The 18,464-nt window shown below is 43.4% G+C and overlaps 1 protein-coding gene across 1 annotated transcript; it reads right to left on the reverse strand.

Annotated features, from left to right (window-relative positions):
- Positions 1-15,161: 15,161 nt before the first annotated feature.
- LOC142892593 (leucine-rich repeat and coiled-coil domain-containing protein 1-like) lies at positions 15,162-18,173 on the reverse strand. Its single transcript, XM_076032793.1, has 2 exons — positions 15,435-18,173; positions 15,162-15,260 (listed from the first exon to the last, which is right to left on the reverse strand). Exons 1-2 carry the CDS (start codon positions 18,171-18,173, stop codon positions 15,162-15,164), a joined length of 2,838 nt encoding a protein of 945 aa, XP_075888908.1.
- Between the last annotated feature and the right edge of the window lie 291 nt (positions 18,174-18,464).

An 18,464-nucleotide genomic window follows, 5' to 3' on the forward strand; every position in this document is an offset into this window, starting at 1 on the left:
GACAGGTGGTGTTTGGAAAAAAATATTGATATTTGCCGTCAGTGTATCGATTATTTATTGCGACAGAAAGCACAACAATATATTGCAATATTGATTTTTTTTTTCACCCACCCCTAGTTGATAAGTGTATGAATAATTGTGTGAATGTTACCGTGGCAGCTGGGGAAACCCTGCCAGATGACTCCACGACGGTCTCCATGTGGTCCAGCAGCACAGCCTCACTGAACCACACGGGATTGGACGGGATGTCTGTGTGAAATGCAGTCTCAACAGCTGTTGGTACTGTCTATAAAAAAAAGAGGAGAGGAAATCAGAGTCAACTTAGGATAAGTGTTCATTTTTAAAATAAAAAGTTGCACAGTTTGACAAATACACGATTGGGGGGAAAAAAAAAAAAGAGGGATGAACAGGTTACCTCAACCTCCTGTCCAACAAGAGTCCATTCAGGAGCAGGTCCATACACTGGCATGTGGACAGGACCTGTCACAACCACTCTGGGAGACACCCTGGGCGATGATTGGTTGTGGCACAACACCCCTGGCCTAGGTGAAGGGGGTGCGAGCTGATGGAGCACTGCAGCATGCAGAAGCTCCACCAAAATCAGTCCTGAGGTGCACCTAAACAGAAAACAACATGTTAACACATATTTGTCATATCAAATGAAGAGCAAGTAAGGCTGAAGAAGGCAAAACTTACACCATCATAACACCACCATGTACAGCTGACGAAGGGGGAGGTGATCGGCCATATACACAAATGTTAAACCTGGAAGAAGTGTCACATAATCAATTATGTAATCACACAATTCTAAGAAATATCTGTTAGCACAGTGTCACTGAAGAGAAAAAAATACAACAAAAATATGTATTTTACACACCCATGCGTGCAGCAACACGATGATATACTTGACGTAGCGCTGTTTGTAGTTCTGGCTTGACAGTCAGGCGAGGTGGAAAGTCAAGCACAAACACCTACAAAATAGTTGTATATATATAAAAAAAAAAACAAACAAACATAAAAATGCAAAATAAATTCATGAATATTCTTGTTATTGAACTATGGATCATGGAATTACTTGATATTGATAAAACAAAGTGGTGATGACATTCATGTGTTCAAGTTTGTTTGTCACAGCAGATAAACAAACCTTGGGCCAGCGGTCCAACACAGTTGCCAGTAGTGCAGCAAAATCCTGGGCGGAGTCTGTTACAAGCCCGTGTTCAAGGTTGTTGCCCAGGGCGAGAACACAAAGCCATCCACAAGTGGACAGAGATGTGAGTCTCCCACCACCAGAACAAAAACATAAAGAAACTCGTGGCTTGACAAAATCACGACCCATACCTTCTTGTCTGGTTGCTGGGCCTTAAGAACGAACTTGCACTGTTTTGTCAGTCAGGAGCAAAACGGGCCATCTTCGCACCCAGGTCGCTGACCAGTACCGCGCCCTGTGTAAATTGACAAAAAAGAAAAATCTAAATATGTTTTTGTAAGATTTATTTGGAATACAACATAACAACACAGGCAGAACATGAAATCATGAACGTGGAAGTACTCACGACGTTCAAAGTCCTTCCGAGGTGGAAAAGGTGTCCAATCCCGTTTTTGCTCCAGGCGTCGTTTCATGGCCAGAGAGTGACGGAATGCCTTGGTGTTCGGCATCTGAACAATGAAATGAAAGATTGTGTCATTTTCAATGAAGGACAATGATAACACAAGTTTACAGAAAAAAGTGATGTTTTCTCACACACGACATCAAAACACAGAAAGGTTTCTGTACCTTTGCAGCTGGAGACGATGAGCTTAAATCAATAAAGCAAAAGAAAATGTGTATGTGTACTCTTGGACCCTAACCCTAATGCCATACAAGTCTATGGGGTGAAATTTCAACTTTGTCCTACAGATATGGGGCCACTTGCTTTTTCATCAGGAGCCCCCAAGAAGCGCCCACGCCAAATTTGGGGCTTCTAGTACTTGAGGAACCCCGAAACCCTAACCCTAATTTCAGCTAAGCCTAACCCTAACCCAAGTTTCAGCCTTATTGTTAACCCTAATTCAATGCAAGTCTATGGGGTGAATTTTCAACTTTGTCCTAGAGACATGGGGCCACTTGCTTTTTCATCAGGAGCCCCCAAAAAGCGCCCACACCAAATTTGGGACTTCTAGTACTTGAGGAACCCCGAAACCCTAACCCTAATTTCAGCTAACCCTAACCCTAACCCTAACCCTAGTTTCAGCCTTATTGTTAACCCTAATTCAATGCAAGTCTATGGGGTGAATTTTCAACTTTGTCCTAGAGACATGGGGACACTTGCTTTTTCATCAGGAGCCCCCAAGAAGTGCCCACGCTAGATTTGGGGCTTCTAGCCAATGAGGAAAAATTTGGAGCAGACACGACAGGGTTACAGCTGAGAAGGCACTTAAGATCCTCAAAGGACTGTTGCCACTCACTAGACCAAACAAATGGTTTCAATGGACTGGTTAATTCTTCTCTCGTGGCCGGCAGCTCCACTGCCTTAGTGCTGGAGATGAACGCTCAGGGGTGCAGCCAGGAATTTTGGGCCCCCTGAAAAAAAACAAAAACAAATGGGCCTCCTTTGCGCAGCGCTTGTCAAAAGCTTCACATCACTCAAAAAATACAGTATAGTTCAATAATAGTGCTTGAGTCCATCTTTGACAGTGTCAATGTATTTTTATTGTGAATTCTCCTAAAAAGCAAACTCTTAACATTGATGAATGATTCATGAAAAAAACACTTGATGTTTCTCGGACAAAGTTGAGCTTTGACCTTCATAGACTTGCACTGCATTAGGGTTTAGCGATAAGGCTGGAATTAGAGTGAGGGTTTCAGGGTTCCTCATGGGCTAGAAGCCCCAAATTTGGCATGGGTGTGTCCAGGAGGATCCTGATGAACCTGAAAGTGTCCCCATGTCTCTAGGACAAATTTGACCTTTGACCTCCATAGACTTGCATTGAATTAGGGTTAACGATAAGGCTGAAACTAGGGTTAGCTGAAATTAGGGTTAGGGTTTTGGGGTTCCTCAAGAACTAGAAGCCCCAAATTTGGCGTGTGCGCTTCTTGGGGGCTCCTGATGAAAAAGCAAGTGGCTCCATGTCTCTAGGACAAAGTTGACCATTGACCCTCATAGACTTGTATGGCATTAGGGTTAGCGATAAGGCTGGAATTAGAGTGAGGGTTTCGGGGTTCCTCATGGGCTTGAAGCCCCAAATTTGGTGTGGGTGTGTCCAGGAGGATCCTGATGAACCTGAAAGTGGCCCCATGTCCCTATGACAAAGTTGACCTTTGACCCTCATAGACTTGTATGGCATTAGGGTCATCGATAAGCGATACAAACCTGGTGAGTTTAAGACTTAGTGACTCTACGTACATGAATGTATGGGGTACCCCGTCCTTACTTTGTTCCAACCTTCCCTCCACAAACCTGGCTGTCCAGTGCAGAAGTCAAAGTGAGAGAGAGAACAAAGAAGGAGGAGGGCCTGTGACGCCGCTGCTGATTGGCTCGTTGGTCGGTTGAATGAGCCAATTCTAGAGCTCCCCTCGGTGTCCACACACTGCAAAATATAGAAACAAGTCAAATTATCTGCCAATGCAGTAAGATATTTAGACTTGGTAAGATTTCTTAAAATAAGACGATATATCTAGGCATTTGAAGAATGGAAAAACTCTTGAAATAAACAGTAAAGCACTCATTCCAAGGACTGTACTAAGTCAAATAAACTTGATACTAGCTTCTCAATTCTTTTTTCACGTTTGCTTCTTTCTTAATTTGAATGAAAATATCTTAAAACCAGACCTACTAACAGTGCAATTCTTCTTAATTTAAGTGTTCACAATATTAACTTTTTTTTCTCAAAATGAGACAAAGCATCCACCCCCCCTACGTCCATTCCCCCCCCAAAAAAAGATAATTCAGCAAACAGAATTAATATTGTCAACAACTATTTATTCACTTAAATTGCTGACAGTGCCTTCACTGCCTTGTAATAAAAACGTCACTAAGGCATTGCATCTTAAAACAATCTCAAGCAATCATTTCTAGAACGCAAGTAATGTTGTGTTGTTACAATATTCACCGTCATCATTATTGAATATTGATTCAGATTCCCTGACACAAAAAAAACAAAAACAGTATGGGGACAGCATATAGTGTTGTGTTCCTATCACCACTGATAACATGTTTGTTCCAACAGACTCCCACCCACCCTCAAGTTACAACTACCAGGGGAGTGTATCACTACCTATGCCTAGTACACAGCTCTACTCCCCAATAAAATCTTTCCATTCTGCCATGGTCTTTTTTGTATGAGGCTGTGGTGTCTCACTCATGGATAGTGTCCTGTAGCACTTCTGTCTGAATGACAGAGAGAAGGGTTGCCACACACTTTTGCAGGGCATAGTAGTAACCCATCAGATGAAGCAGACCGTCACTCAAGTCTTCCGTGGCTCCAAGACAGATGAGACAGCGGGTCCCATCAAACAGCAACACAGGAGTGCAGAAAGACCTCTTCTGTGAGTACATTGTGGGATCTTCTGTTGGCTAAAGAAAAAGAAGAAGGAAACGCCACATCCATGCATGGAACTATGAAGTGTTGAATGTGAGAAAATGCAAACAAACTTTCACCTGAATGACATGAAGCAGTGCCTCACTGGCATGTCCCAGCTTCTTCGGTGGTGGACTTGGTGAAGGAAAGAGTGTGGGGAGTGCCCTGAGCAGCGCGATGGAATATTCCACTGGAATAGAACAAATCAACTTTGAGTTCAAAGTTAGTCTTCCTAAAAATGAGTCTTATTAGGTTTGTGTTGATCACAAAAAAAATCTTATTTTTTCAGCATGAAGAGTATTACCATTCTGCATCTATTCATTCAGCGCAACATAAACCATCCTATGTCCCAGGAAACAGCTACACAGTCAATTAGAGACACAGCAAAATGACTCACCTACATCCAGCGTTATGCGTGGCTTCATCACTTCATTTTTTTTCCAAACACCATAAAATTACACATTGGTGCAGAAGTCTTCCCATCTCTTTTTTTAGTTCATCAATGAATTTTCTGTTGCCCTTATCCAGAATGCGCCGCAGCTCATTCATCGCCTATAATGCAAGTCAATGTTAAAATCTGCAAAAATGCTTGAAGTTAATCACTTACATGATAAAGATCCTTGACACATGGATATGCATCCAGGATCTTTGTTGGTCTTGTCCTGTTCTTTCAGAACATCACTATCAATGAAGGATCTTCTTGCTTGAAACTGCAGGTCAAGAATTTGGGAGACAGCATCTTGGTTGGGTTTTGGTTTCTTGTACAGCTCCTGCAGGGTCTGATAATGTCTGGCCTGTGCTGTCAGACCATCTTTGGCTGATGAAATGGAGGAGACAAATCAGTAAATCAGTCAAATGGATGAAATTGTTTGGAGCATCAAAATATATCAAATGACAATTCAAATGTAAAAATGCCTGTGATATATCATGATATCCAAAACTATCATAACATTGCCTAGCTTTCATACATTATCATTATTATTAAAATGGACATGTTTCTACTTACGTGAAGTGTGGCCATTATCAGAACTGCGCCCTGGTGTGTGACACAAAATAATTGTTGATCCACCAATTGAGTCTGCATCATGATCTTCTTCTTGGTCACTTGCTGAGAAGTCAATGCGATGCCTTTTCTTCTTGTGGCCCCTCTCTGGTGAATCTCTTGTGAAGATTCTTCTAAGTGCTCGCTTGGTAAATAAAATTTCACTCATTGAAAGAACAAATAAAGATGGAAAGTGAACATACACAGTTAAAAAAAAGTATCAGCCAAAAATAACCACACGCTTCAAAATCTAAGTGCGCAAAATAATATAATCACTTACATGTTTCATTGTTTTGTCTTAATCCTTCAGCATGGGATAATAATCCACTAGTCTTTGAGACATTGCAGTGACTTCATGCTTAGAAGGGTACAAGACCACCTCTCCTTGCTGACTGGCTCTCAAGATAGAAATCATGCTGGTGACAGTGTTTCTCACCAGCCTGCATCTCAGCTCTTTGAACATGACACATTTCCCCTCACTGGCAGTGCGGGCCATCTGGAAGTAGTATGAATACATACATTTGTCACTTTATATATATATACATATATATATACACAGAGAGAGAGCGAGAGAGAGAGAGAGAGAATTTTGTGTATACAATATAATACAAAGTACTGTAAATACGCCAGGGATTGACAGAAAAAAAAAACACCTCGTTGACGGGGGGGAGCACGCTATCGCTATCGCGCTGCACTAACTCGGCAAAGTTACGTGCCGACAAAGTTTTGTTGGGGGGTGCGGTGTTGGGGGGTTATGACTGGCTTCACGCGGGCCGGACAGAGACACGCAGCGGGGCGGGGTTTGCCCATGTCTAGTATAGACAACATACAGTATTGTGGAGGAGCAGGAAGCTGTAGGGTCCTCTTTGGGCTGCTTTTCACCAAAGGAGTGGATGTCTGAGGACAGATTGGAGATGTTCCTCCTGGTGAAGACACAGTTCCTGGCTTCATTCGGGGCAGCCTTGTCTGGTACGGTGGAATTCTCAGCCGAGAGGAAACCAGATCCAAAACATTATGAACAAGAGAGAAACAATAGACCCAATTAGGAAAAAAGAAAAAAAAAGTGTTATGCTCGATGTTTTCAGAGCAAAGTAGGTAACCAATCACATCTACACTAATAAGGGCCCAAATCCGTTTCCTCCTGAGAAAGTGTTCTGGTCCAGGAAAAAGGTCTCTCAAATCATCACGACTGAGGGTGTGGAGCAAGACTTCATCGATGTTGGCAGCTATAAAGACAGTCCAATCATTAACAAACCTTTTAGACTTAACAACTCATACATTTTTTCACTAATGAATTTAATTCAACTTGACAAGTCAAACCAAGTTTGTTTTGTGCCAATTTCTGTTATCAGAATTAATTGTAAATGCAATTCAGTTTAGACATTTTGTCTCAAATTTGTAAAATACTTCTTTTTGAAATCAGTGTCAGCATACAGTTATTTTAATTACTTAGCGGACCAATCAAAGTCATGGAAATTTTTTCATACCATTTAAAATTGATACTGTGACATCATCCAGCTCATCCATTATTGGCCCCGGTTTGGATGTCCATTTCATTTCTCCTCAATCTGGCAGGGAAAAAAAAATCATCATATTAAGGTCACAATTAGGACAAGCTAGCCTTCCGACTCAAGATCCGTTTTTTTACAATGCCCATCTGCCATGGATCCCAAAGTTCCCATGCAATTAAAAGTTGTGACACCTTATCTGAATGATAACCCTAGACAGCTCAACGGATTGCTAGTCATACAGACAACAATCAAAATTGGAGTGAAACTTGTAACCACAATGCCTGCAACATGGTGGTACTTATGGTAATAATCAACAAATACCAGTGTTCTTCGTGACAAAATGACAACATCTGATAGGATTGTGCCACCTTGAACTGCAATCAACTTAAATATTGATAAAAACAAGCAAATTGTACCTAAACTACATCTTCAATCAATCCAATTTGAGCACCCTCTACCCCATAAACTGAAGAAACTGCAATACAAACTTGGTAGTACAGTATTTCGTCATGCCACATATAACTAGGAATGCTAATTGCTTGTTCACATGACTAGAATTGCAGTACATCAATCCAATACAAAATACACACTTGTCATCAAGCTCATAAATCCATCGAGTCGAGATGAGCACGTGCAAGGAGTCGGACTCCGTGAGTTCACGTAAACAGAGCATTGCGTTTGCGTAAATTATGCACGGCTATCGAGCTAGAAGCCGAGTCCGATTTGGTGCACACAACCACACTATAATGCCTCTCAATGTCCTAACCCATGCCACGCAACAAACGTGAAGAACCGATTTGAGTTTCTCACGGGACCAGCAGTGAAGTCACAACCGTCGCCCCAAATGAAATGTCGCAGCAGGAGCCTGAGGATTTTCTGAGTCAACATGCTGATCAACAGGTAACGTAATGTTGGCTTCCTTGACGACATTAGACAACTCCCTGTTTATATTCTATTCATATTTTAGTACAAAGCCTCCTTGTTTTATGATCTTTGACTTGTTCGGTTTTTGTTTTGACATTATGCTGTTAGTGTTCATTTCAAATTAACAAGAAGTACCGGTACAGATAGGAGGAACTTAATATAACACTTGCGTCAAACAAAGAATAACTAACTGTACATATCATGTCTACAGGAAGGAGCTGGTACATTAAGTGAGAATATTCAAGAATATTAAGAGAAGATATATTCAAGGTTGTCCTGAGGTCAACTGTACCAACCATTGACAGAGCTTATGGAGCAATTTGATGTTATTGTACAGTAAAAATGGAATATTGGAGCTGTCGCAAAACAAAACAAAAAGCCAACTTTAAGGCTTATTATCTCCAAAATGATACAGTAATCAATCACATTTAGAAATCAAATGTTTCTAAATGTCAAGTCAGTAATGTCAAGTCAGTGCTTGATGTGTCATCAGCAGGCGTCGGCGTCAGTAATGGGGCATCGGCGGGTTTCTGGCGGAATCGCCAGGCGTTGGGAAGCGTCGGCGGGTGTCGGGGGCTTGTGGCCAGGTGGCGGACGTCACGGCAGGCAGTGGCCAGGTGGGCTCAGTCCCACAAACGCTGCTTACAGCTTTAATTTTGTATTGCTTTGATAACATTGTTTAAGTTGAGTTTAAATTTACACTATTTTTTTTTTCTTAGCTGCTAATTGTTCAAAAATGCTGATGTTAAAAGTGTGTTTGCACAGTAAATGTTATGGCACTTTAATTCATATGGCAGTACATTTAAAATAACTGGCCGTCAAGTTCCAGGAACTGACAAACTGCACTGAGTTGAGTGAGATTCTCCAAAGGAACTCCAGTATAAATGTGGACTTTACATTCTAGTCCCCTGTGAAGAAAAACCCAAAAGTGAACGTTTTTGTGCCTCACCCTTTCTAACTGGGACATTTGCAAGGGAACGCAGACTGGTTATGCTGCTCCCTGATAAAAGAAAAATGTTTCTGCTGTTACCTCAGAAATTGCCTGTTATTATTGTGGCTCAGGATTTTGGAGGTAGATTTTTTTTTATTTTTCATAAGGAACAGGATAACAGTAATGCCCTGGCATTGGCAATAAGCTTTAATTTTGTATTTGCATTTTTTTTAACTTTAGATTTACATTAAAAATGTTTCTGTGTAAAGTGCTGATGTTAACTGTTTGCACGATAAATGTTATGGTGCTTTCGTTTATATGGCAGAACATTTAAATTAAAGTGTATGAAAGACTTCTTTTAAATTCATTATTGGCTTTTGCGTATACGACGTGATTAATCGTGATTGATCAGGTAAATCATGCGATTAATTGCGATTAAAATTTTTAATCGTTGCCCAGCCCCAGTAAAAACATTTTTCTGGTGCCAGCATTTCGTGAGGCAGAAGTTGATTCAGACTTCAGTGCCTTGGAGCGAATAGCTTCGCCACTCAACTGGCCAAGAGACATGTGGCCTGTCCTTCTCCAATGCAAGCGGGTGGGAAAAGCACAGGAGTTGGTGTCTGCTCTTTTCTTAGAAGACAGCCTGCAATATAATGTTGGAAAGGAAGCAATTTTTCCTGCTTATGAGCTTGTTCCTGAGCCCTACCGGCAAAAATTTAGGAACCATAGAAAATCCAGTGGTCAAACCTTTGTCGAGTTTGCATGGGAGAAAAGCAACCGCTTTGATAAATGGTGTGCAGCTAATGATGTCAAAAATGACTTTGAGTCACTCCGTGAGCTCGTTCTTTTAGAAGATTTTAAAGACTCTTTGCCAGAGAAGGTGGTAATGTTCTTGAATGAACAGAAAGTGTCGTCATTGTCCAAGGCTGCTGTCCTCGCAGATGAGTTTGTGTTGACCCACAAAAATGTCATCTCATCTTCCCCCCCGATCGGACAGGCCTTCTGCTTCTCGTCCCACAAGAGCCGAGTCTAGCCACCTCCCCCTTGAAAAGGCTAGAGGGAAGGGACTTCTGGTTTGGCCATAAAGCGGTAGACTGCGCGACACCAGGGCTCTCGACCGTCTAGGGTAAAAACTCCCCGAAAACTTGAATGACTATTGTCAGATATCATATTAACGACAAAGTGATCAGGGGAACGTTGGAATGGGAAGGAAAACTTGATTCAACCAAAACAGAAACACGGTAACAGACAATATGGCGGAACTACCAGCTTGCTCTGAAACAGAGGGAGATGGCGAAACGAACTCCTCGTGACTAACGACGCGAAAAAGGGCTCGGACATAGAAATTATTAGCAAGGAGATACGGGATTTAAAAACGGAATCAAAAAAAGTCCTTCGCACGTTTGGAGAAACACTGAGGAACGACGTGGAAAAAGACTTGGACGACTTCAAAGACGAAATAAATCAACAACTTGCGAAAGTCATCACCGAACAGGAGCTCCAGACCGGCAAGATCAACGAGGCTGAGTCGCGGATTGAAAAGCTAGAACGTTGGGCACAGGAAGCTAATGACGCTCTGGTCATATCACAGAACAAAAAGCTCTTCAGGACAAGTTAACTGACCTGGAGTCCAGGCCGAGGAGAAACAACCTACGTATCTATGGAGTCACTGAAGGAGAGGAGGGAGAATCTGTGGCCAAGTTTGTGGAAGACCTGCTGAAAAGCGAACTGCACCTGCCAGCACATTTTAATTTCCAAATTCAGAGAGCACACCGCTCATTTGCACAGAAGCCAGCGGACGGTGCCCAACCGAGACCCATCATTGTTAACTTTCTGGAATTTACTACCAAAGAGAGGGTCCTGAGAGAGCTATGGACAAAGAAAATAGAACTGGGGAATAAAGTACCGTCATTCCATCACGATTACGCGACAGAGATGGTCCAAAAGAGAAAGGAGTACAACACTGCTAAAAGAATCCTGAAGGAGAAGGGCATCTGCTTCCAGACGCCATTCACCAAGATGAGGACCCACTGGGATACGGCCTGGCGGAGAAGACGGCGGTGGCGACGGGTGCGGAGGGGCCTGCGGCACTCGGTGCCCTGCACTATGACGGAGTGGCAGTGCAAGGAGGGATCCTGGAGGGGCTACGCATCAGCAGCGACACGAGCCAGAGAAAAGCTACAAGAGTTTCAAAGATTCTTTCATTAAATTCAGAGAATACAGGGAAGAAAGCTGGTAGGGATGTTCTAGTATGACCGGTGTTTTTAGTTGACAAATTATTAAAATTGAAGTCCCATGTTAATAGAAAAGAGACTGTGGGAAGTCCGGGTCGCTCCTTTTTTTCTAACGTTGGACTCATTTAGAACGACTAAAATACTCATTGCAGGTTCAAGTGTCATTTCTAAGTTAGGTTAGATTTTTGACTGCCTTCACGCGGGCCGGACAGAGACACGCCGTAGTTTGGCCATGCCTGATCTACAGGAAACACATCTCTCTCAACAAGAGCACGATACACTGAAAAGATTTGGATATAGAAATGTTTTTTTTAGCTTGTTCAGGAAAGGCCCAAAGAGAGGTGTCACAATATTAATCTCTAATTCTATCAGTTTTGAAGTTGTTAAAAAAATAAATGACAAAGAAGGGAGATATGTAATAGTCAAAGGGAAATTGGATGATAACTCAGTTACTTTGGTCCAGGGTTGGACAAGTGCTTTTTGAAATCACTGTTTGAGATCATAGCTGTGGAAAGTGAAGGAATCCTAATATGTGCAGGGGATTTCAACATGATTTAAAAGCTAAACTCGACACAACTAATGGCAACAGAAGTCAGACCCGCCTGTCGAAACTTGTCAACGTCTCTCTAGCCGAACTAGGGATGTTTGATGTTTGGAGGGACCTCCACCCGTTACAGAGGACTATTTTTTTTATTAACATTACAGACAGATACAGAATAGAGGAATGTAAAATAGGAACGACTGACTTGTACTGACACAGTATTAATTACCTTATTATTTGTCTAAATAAGAGGAAGAAAAACACACTTTGGAGATTAAATGTGGGTATGCTAAATAATCCAAAAACACTGGAGGAGGTTAAGAAAGAGATTAAATGCTCTATGGAGGAGAACATAGATAGTCCAGTAGACACTACCATACTGTGGGACACAATTAAAGCTGTGATGAGAGGGAGGTTAATAGCGAGGGCAGCCTATCAAAAAAAGACTAGATGTGGCGAGGGGGAGGGTCTGGTGGAGGTGGAGACAATTCTGATGGTGGGTATAAAGGTGGGTATAAAGGAAAATTGGGGTGGTGGTGGTGGGGGGGGGGTTGCCTGACAACGCCACCTGGGGAGTTGCACCCCAGGAAATAAACTATAATAAAATTCCACGGGCTACACAGGTTCGTTACGCTTTGAAATTTAAGAGGACGAGACGGACTTCCCATGAAACAGCTTTATTTGACAACAATTTAAAATAGACCAAGTTTAGCTGCCTGAGTGTCAAAGAAATAAGAACCATACCAAAAAGACTGTTCAACATAAGAAAATAAGGGGAACAGGGCCAAAGAAACCAAAGAAAACTCAAAAAAGGGAATAAACAAAGCTAAGGGAATCACTACAAGCCAAAATTCACGCTATGCCAACTCCTTATTTATTCTTCGCGCACACACACACACACACACACACACACACACACACACACACACACACACACACACACACACACACACACACACACACACACACACACACACACACACACACACACACACACACACACAAAACCCAAAACAAAAAGGTAACGATCACTGGGGAACAAGATATTAATGAACTAAAAAAGGAAATCAAACTATAACAAAATCGCTACTCAATAGAAAACCCAAAGTTTCACCAAAAATTCACAACAAAACAAAGAAAAGAAAACCAACCAAAGAAAGTGGTTACGCTAACAAAAGAAACAGACAAACTGAATTGTCTAAACCAAATAAACCAAAATCAAAGGAAAAGTGTCCGCGTTGTGTTGTTGTGTTGCTGTTGGAGGGCTACAACAACACAATGTCTTCTATGCTACGCTTTGTGCCGTCGCCACGGACCCCAAACTCTCGTTCTTGTTGGATGCGGGTTCTGCGCAGACTGGTGGGAGAGTTTGTGTACAGGTTTTGCAAAGGAACGGTGTCTTCAGTTATACACACGCTCATTAAAGAGCCGACTGTGGAGGAAGCTTGTGCCGTTTCCAGCAGAATAACAGCGAAATTATCGAAATGAAAACAAATCAGAAAAACATCTCTTTGCTGTGCTTTTATTTACAAGTTGAAATTCTTCTAACTTACAAAAAATGTGAACGAAAAGGTAGAAATATAAATACGAACAAATACGTATTTGTTCAGGGCTGCGCAAAGCCGGAGCCCTGCATTTGCTGCGCTACCCCTTTAAAAAAGGTCTCTGTTGTGTGTAATTTTAATATGTCCATCTCTTTTAGAAGAGAAAGCATCGCCCCGGTCTCATCCTCTCTCCAAATGTCAACATTCTTATTCGCGTTTGCTGGTTGTTTCACGCCGTCTGTTTTGTTAGACAACGTAGTTGTGCGGTGGCGCGTGCGCACTTGCGTTGTCCAGTTAATCGTCCGACTAAGGCGTATACATGGCCGAGAAATTAGAATTCCAATCGCATTATCTGGGTGTCTCAATCGGAGTTCTCCGATTCCAATCGGAGTTCTCAAACTCCGATCATAATCGGACTAAGGCAATAATTCAAATTTCTCTAGTACCATGTAAACGCACTGAGGGACGCAAAAATTGCACTCCGGCGCAGGTGTGATTGATGACGCGAAGGTGGGGGCAAACCCACCTGCCACATAAAGAAGAAGGTTACAAGAAGCTGGTAAACCAATGAACAACTCTGGAACAGCAACACAAAAGCAATAAGGACGATACAGTGTCACAACAAATAATCAGTGTCAGAAGGGAAATAGACGATGTCTTGAGGCTAGATGTTGAGAAAAAGCTGAAATTCATTAAACAGACCCACTATGAATCAGGCTGTAAATCAACCAAATATTAAGCAAGAGGAATAAAGGCCCAGCAAGCTTCTCATGCAATATGTAAAATTAGAGACCCATTAACGAAACAGCTACTACTTGAACCTGAAGAAATAGAGAGGGTTTTTAAAGATTACTATGAAAATCTATATACCCAACTCACGGCTAAAGAAGATTGTGAGATGAAAGAATTCCTTGACTCATTGGACCTACCAGCCATTGGAGATGAGCAAAATAGAAAACTAATTTCCAGTATAACCAAAAAAGAAATAGATGCTGCCATTAGCAGGCTTAAAATCAACCAAAGCGCCAGGTAGTGATGGGTTTCCTAGTGAGTGGTAAAAGCGCGACTATTTCCCTGTGAAATGTCGGGCTTTGCTCTTGGTGAATTGTTGAGTTTCAGTTCGACGCGCCCAAGCGTGCTTGTGATAAACAAAAGTTCTGGAGGATGCGACGATCCACTGTTCAGATTGTTTATTTGCAATCCAAACACAAAAAACAAAAACGGTCTTACCGCGACAGCGGACAATGCGGCACAGGTTGCTTGCAAACTCACAGATCGACAAAGTAATCCAACAATCGTCAAAAAATGAGAAATCCAAAAAGTGCTTGAAAAGCGGTCTAAAACTGTTTGGCTGCATTCAACTCAAGAGACCTGCCGGCCCCGTTAACCACCCTAATATAGTTCAGGTGCTGCAGTCACCTGCCTATGGTGATGTGGGGGCGTGGCCCTTAGCGCAACCAATACTAAGAAAATACTAAATAAATAAAACAATTACTTTTGTGTCCATAATTAACACATTAAGCCACAGTGCAAATAAATCAGAATTAAGGAAAGAAAATAAATATTTTGGCTCCAACATTCCGGCCCCCAATTGGCATGCAGGAAACAAATGTCAATTATCAAAACAAAACAGAGGAGCCAAAGTTCTTTCACATCTTGTACAATATTATCGTCTTTTTTTTTCTTTTTTAACAATATTGCAAACTTTTCAGTCTCTTTTGAAGATCTGCAACAGTTGATGAGTCCAAGATGTGTGCATATGTGTGAGTGAATCTTCAGGTGCTGCTTGTAGGTGTGTGTGGTGGGAAAGGGAAGTGTGTGTGCGTGAATTTGTGCGGGGACGGGTGTGAGTGTGTGTTTGGCATGTATATGCGTTAGTCTCTGTCTGATGCCTCCAGAAGAAGCACGAGTTTGGTGATAGGCCGGCAAAGAGTGCTGATCTTGGTCCGAACTTGTACTTGTCTTACGGCTCCCTTGGAATCAGGCACGGGTTGAGTCACTTGGCCCATAAGCCATGATCCTCTTGGTGCCATTTCGTCCACAATTAAAACGATGTCTCCTTTTTTGAAGTTTCGTGTCTTCCTTGTCCATTTTTGTCTTTGTTGCAGTTCTGGCAGATATTCTTTTATCCATCTTCTCCAAAATACATCTGCCATGTACTGAACTTGACGCCACCTCCTTTTGCTGTAACAGTCGTCTGCACTGAAGACCCCCGGGGGTAAAGAAGGCTTGGTTTTCAGTAAAAGAAGGTGGTTCGGTGTCAACGGTTCCAAATCCATTGGGTCGTTGGAAGCTTTTGTGATTGGTCTGTCATTGATGATAGATTCCACCTCGCAGAGCAAGGTAGCTAGTCCTTCGTCGTCCAGTATTTGCTGGTGCAGCAGAGCATTGAGGATCCGTCTGACAGTACGGATTTGCCTCTCCCAGACACCTCCATGATGAGATCCTGCAGGTGGATTGAACAGCCAGGTGATGCCTTTATTTAGAGCAGCAGTTTGAATTTGCCTGTTGTTCAAACTTTGAACCACCTCTCGGAGTTCCCGCTCTGCTCTGACGAAGTTGGTTCCATTGTCTGACCTTATAACCTTGACTTCACCTCTCCTAGCAATAAAACGTCTGATTGCATTTATACAAGAGTCCGTGTTGAGAGTATGTGCTGTTTCTAAGTGAACTGCTCGGATGTTGAGACAGGTAAAGATGACTCCGTACCTCTTGACTATGGATCTCCCACGCTTTATTTCGAAAGGACCAAAGAAGTCTGGCTTCTCCTGCCACTTCTTGATTGTCTCATCGTGAACTCTTTTGGCCTCTTCCAACTCAACATCCTTGTCCACCAGCTGCTGTTTGAGCTCCTCCTTGCGGAGGCTCAAGTGCTCCAACTGCTCTCTGGCTTCTGCCTGCTGAGCGCGGTCCTCCTCCCGCTGCTGCTGGAACCTCTTCTGGGCCTGCGTTGCCTCTTCACGCATCCTCCGTAGCTGGTCGTCACGCTCCTGCAAGGCCTCTTTAAGTTTGCGGATGGATTCAGTCTGGTCATCGACTATTTTGGCTTTAATTTTGAGGGCATCGCCGTCCCTCTCACTCTGCTTCTTCCGACTCTCCAGCTCAGCACCCAACACCTCTATCCTGGCTTCCAAACGTCCTCGATCCTGAGCCAAGGACACTCCTTGATGAGCGAGTTCCTGGCCCCAGATCTTCCTCTCTGCCCTGAGGCCGTCTATCACAGACTCGTGGGCTGTGAGCTGAGACATCAGTTGTGCCTTCTCTTTCTTCAGCAGCTCCAGCTGCAGACTCGCACGTCTGTCCTGCTGCAATTCTTCTTCCAAGGAACGGAAGCGGCTCTTCAGATCTGTCACAGCGTCATTTTTGGCTTTGTTCAACTGAGAGATGCGGCTGTTCTGTTCTTTGACCATTGCTGTCAGCTGCTGCACCAGAGAGGCAGATTTATTCTCCTTCTCCTGGAACTGAGTGAATGCCGCCTTGTGACCCACAAGCTCCTCGGTCATCTGGTCACAAACGTCTTTGACCTCAGAGAAGCGAGCAGCCTCAATGGTGAGCGCCATGCGGAACTCGTCCTCCAGGGCAGCGTACTGTTTCTTGCCCTCTGCCAGTTTCTCCTGCAGCTTAGACTCCCTTTGGCCGTGTTTCTGCTCCATGAATGCAACTTCTTTGGCAACTGCTTGGCGGAAATCTGACCCATCAGGCTGCAGCCGCAAGTCCAGTTGTTTCCTGTGCTCCTGTTCCCTGGAAACCAAGAGCTGGTGCAGCTTTTGAAGTTTGTCTTTCTGCTGGCGCACCGCTGCTCTCTGGATGTCCAGCTCTCTCCTCAGAACTGCTGCTTTGTTCCCCAGCTCCCGCTGTCGCTTCTCCTCCTCGGCTTGCTGTTGCGCCCTCAGTGATTCCCCCTGGGAGATGTTTTCCTCCAGCCTGTGCAATGCAGCCTTGTGTTGCTCTTCGCTGGTGCGGGCTTGCTCCACCTGCTGGGTGAGGGATCGACACCTCGCCTCCAGCTCCTCAACACGATTTTTCAGTTCACAGCGCCCTGACCGCTCCCTCAGCAACAGTTCTTTCAATCTGTCGGTGGTGTGAAGGGCCAAACTCTGAAGATCTTTTTCTTCGCCGGCCTTGGTCTGCCAGCACTTGAGTTCATCTGTGAGCTTCCTAACGGCCTGCTCTGCCTTCCAGCGTCGCTCTCGCTCCTGGTCACGCTCTTCCAAGATAGTCCTGTAGGTTTCTGCCTCATCTTTGGGTTTACTTGTCACGTCAACAGAGGCTCCAATGGCTCTTTGCAGGAACTTTCTCACTGGCTCGACTGCTTTCGCGCCGCGTGCAATGTTTACTTTTTTCCGGGTTCTCACTGTGGCCTCTGAACTCGTCTCGATGCTACACTGTGGATCACTGTCTGATTTCCTGCTTCTGATCTCCTTGGCAGGCCCCTTCTTCGTAAGGCTGTTGCGATGTCTGGGGATCCTGGACCGCCTCCGGTTTTCCTTCCCACTGTCACACTCGCTCTCTGACGTGTGATCCGTGTCCCTCTTGAAGATTTGTTGTGTCACGACAGCAGAGGAGCTACTGGTTGTTTTATCAGCAGGGGTCAACTTGATGAGCTGGTAAACTTGTTCCTCCAGTTTTTTGATGCGTTCTTCATTGACAGAGTCCACTGTTTCAGCTACACAACGATTGTTTGGAAATTGTGTGTCCTTTTTCTTTAATGGCAAAGCAATGCTGTAATGTCCATCTACCATTTTGATGGATGCAGAAACACTTTCCATGAACAATTTATCCTCCTGCGACATTTCAAGACGCTCTTTCTCACGCTCCGGGAAGTCTTGCTTGATTTGCTGTCGTATCAAGTTCTCCAGCTTGACAACAGAGATCCTGTGAGCCATGACAACCCGTTTACCATTTTTGGAGACACTTGTTTTTCGAAAGGGACCATTTACAGTCCATCCTAAGGCTGTCTTAATGGCATAAGGTCCATTTTGCCTGCTGTTAATTACCTTCCAAGGTTCCAGTGCCATTGGAACGTTGCTGCCGATAAGCAAGCCGATATCAGAATTGATTGGATTGAGTTTTACCTCCTTTAGATATGGCCATTGCTTCAGATCCTCATGCGTGGGAATATTTTCCTTCTTAACAGGGATTTCATCTTGCATGTATGTAGTCGGAAGATCAAAGTA

Source organism: Nelusetta ayraudi, unplaced genomic scaffold (genome assembly GCF_046127955.1).
Source record: "Nelusetta ayraudi isolate G7.1 ecotype Tasmania unplaced genomic scaffold, CSIRO-AGI_Nayr_v1 ptg000037l, whole genome shotgun sequence".
NCBI classification, from domain to species: Eukaryota; Metazoa; Chordata; class Actinopteri; order Tetraodontiformes; family Monacanthidae; genus Nelusetta; species Nelusetta ayraudi.

Excerpts from the sequence above, each read along its gene's own strand:
- LOC142892593 (XM_076032793.1), bottom strand. The coding sequence starts at position 18,173 with ATGGCTCACAGGATCTCTGTTGTCAAGCTGGAGAACTTGATACGACAG. Across the intron at positions 15,261-15,434 it reads AAGTTCAGTACATGGCAGAT|GGAGCCGTAAGACAAGTACA; the intron begins GTATTTTGGAGA and ends CCTGATTCCAAG.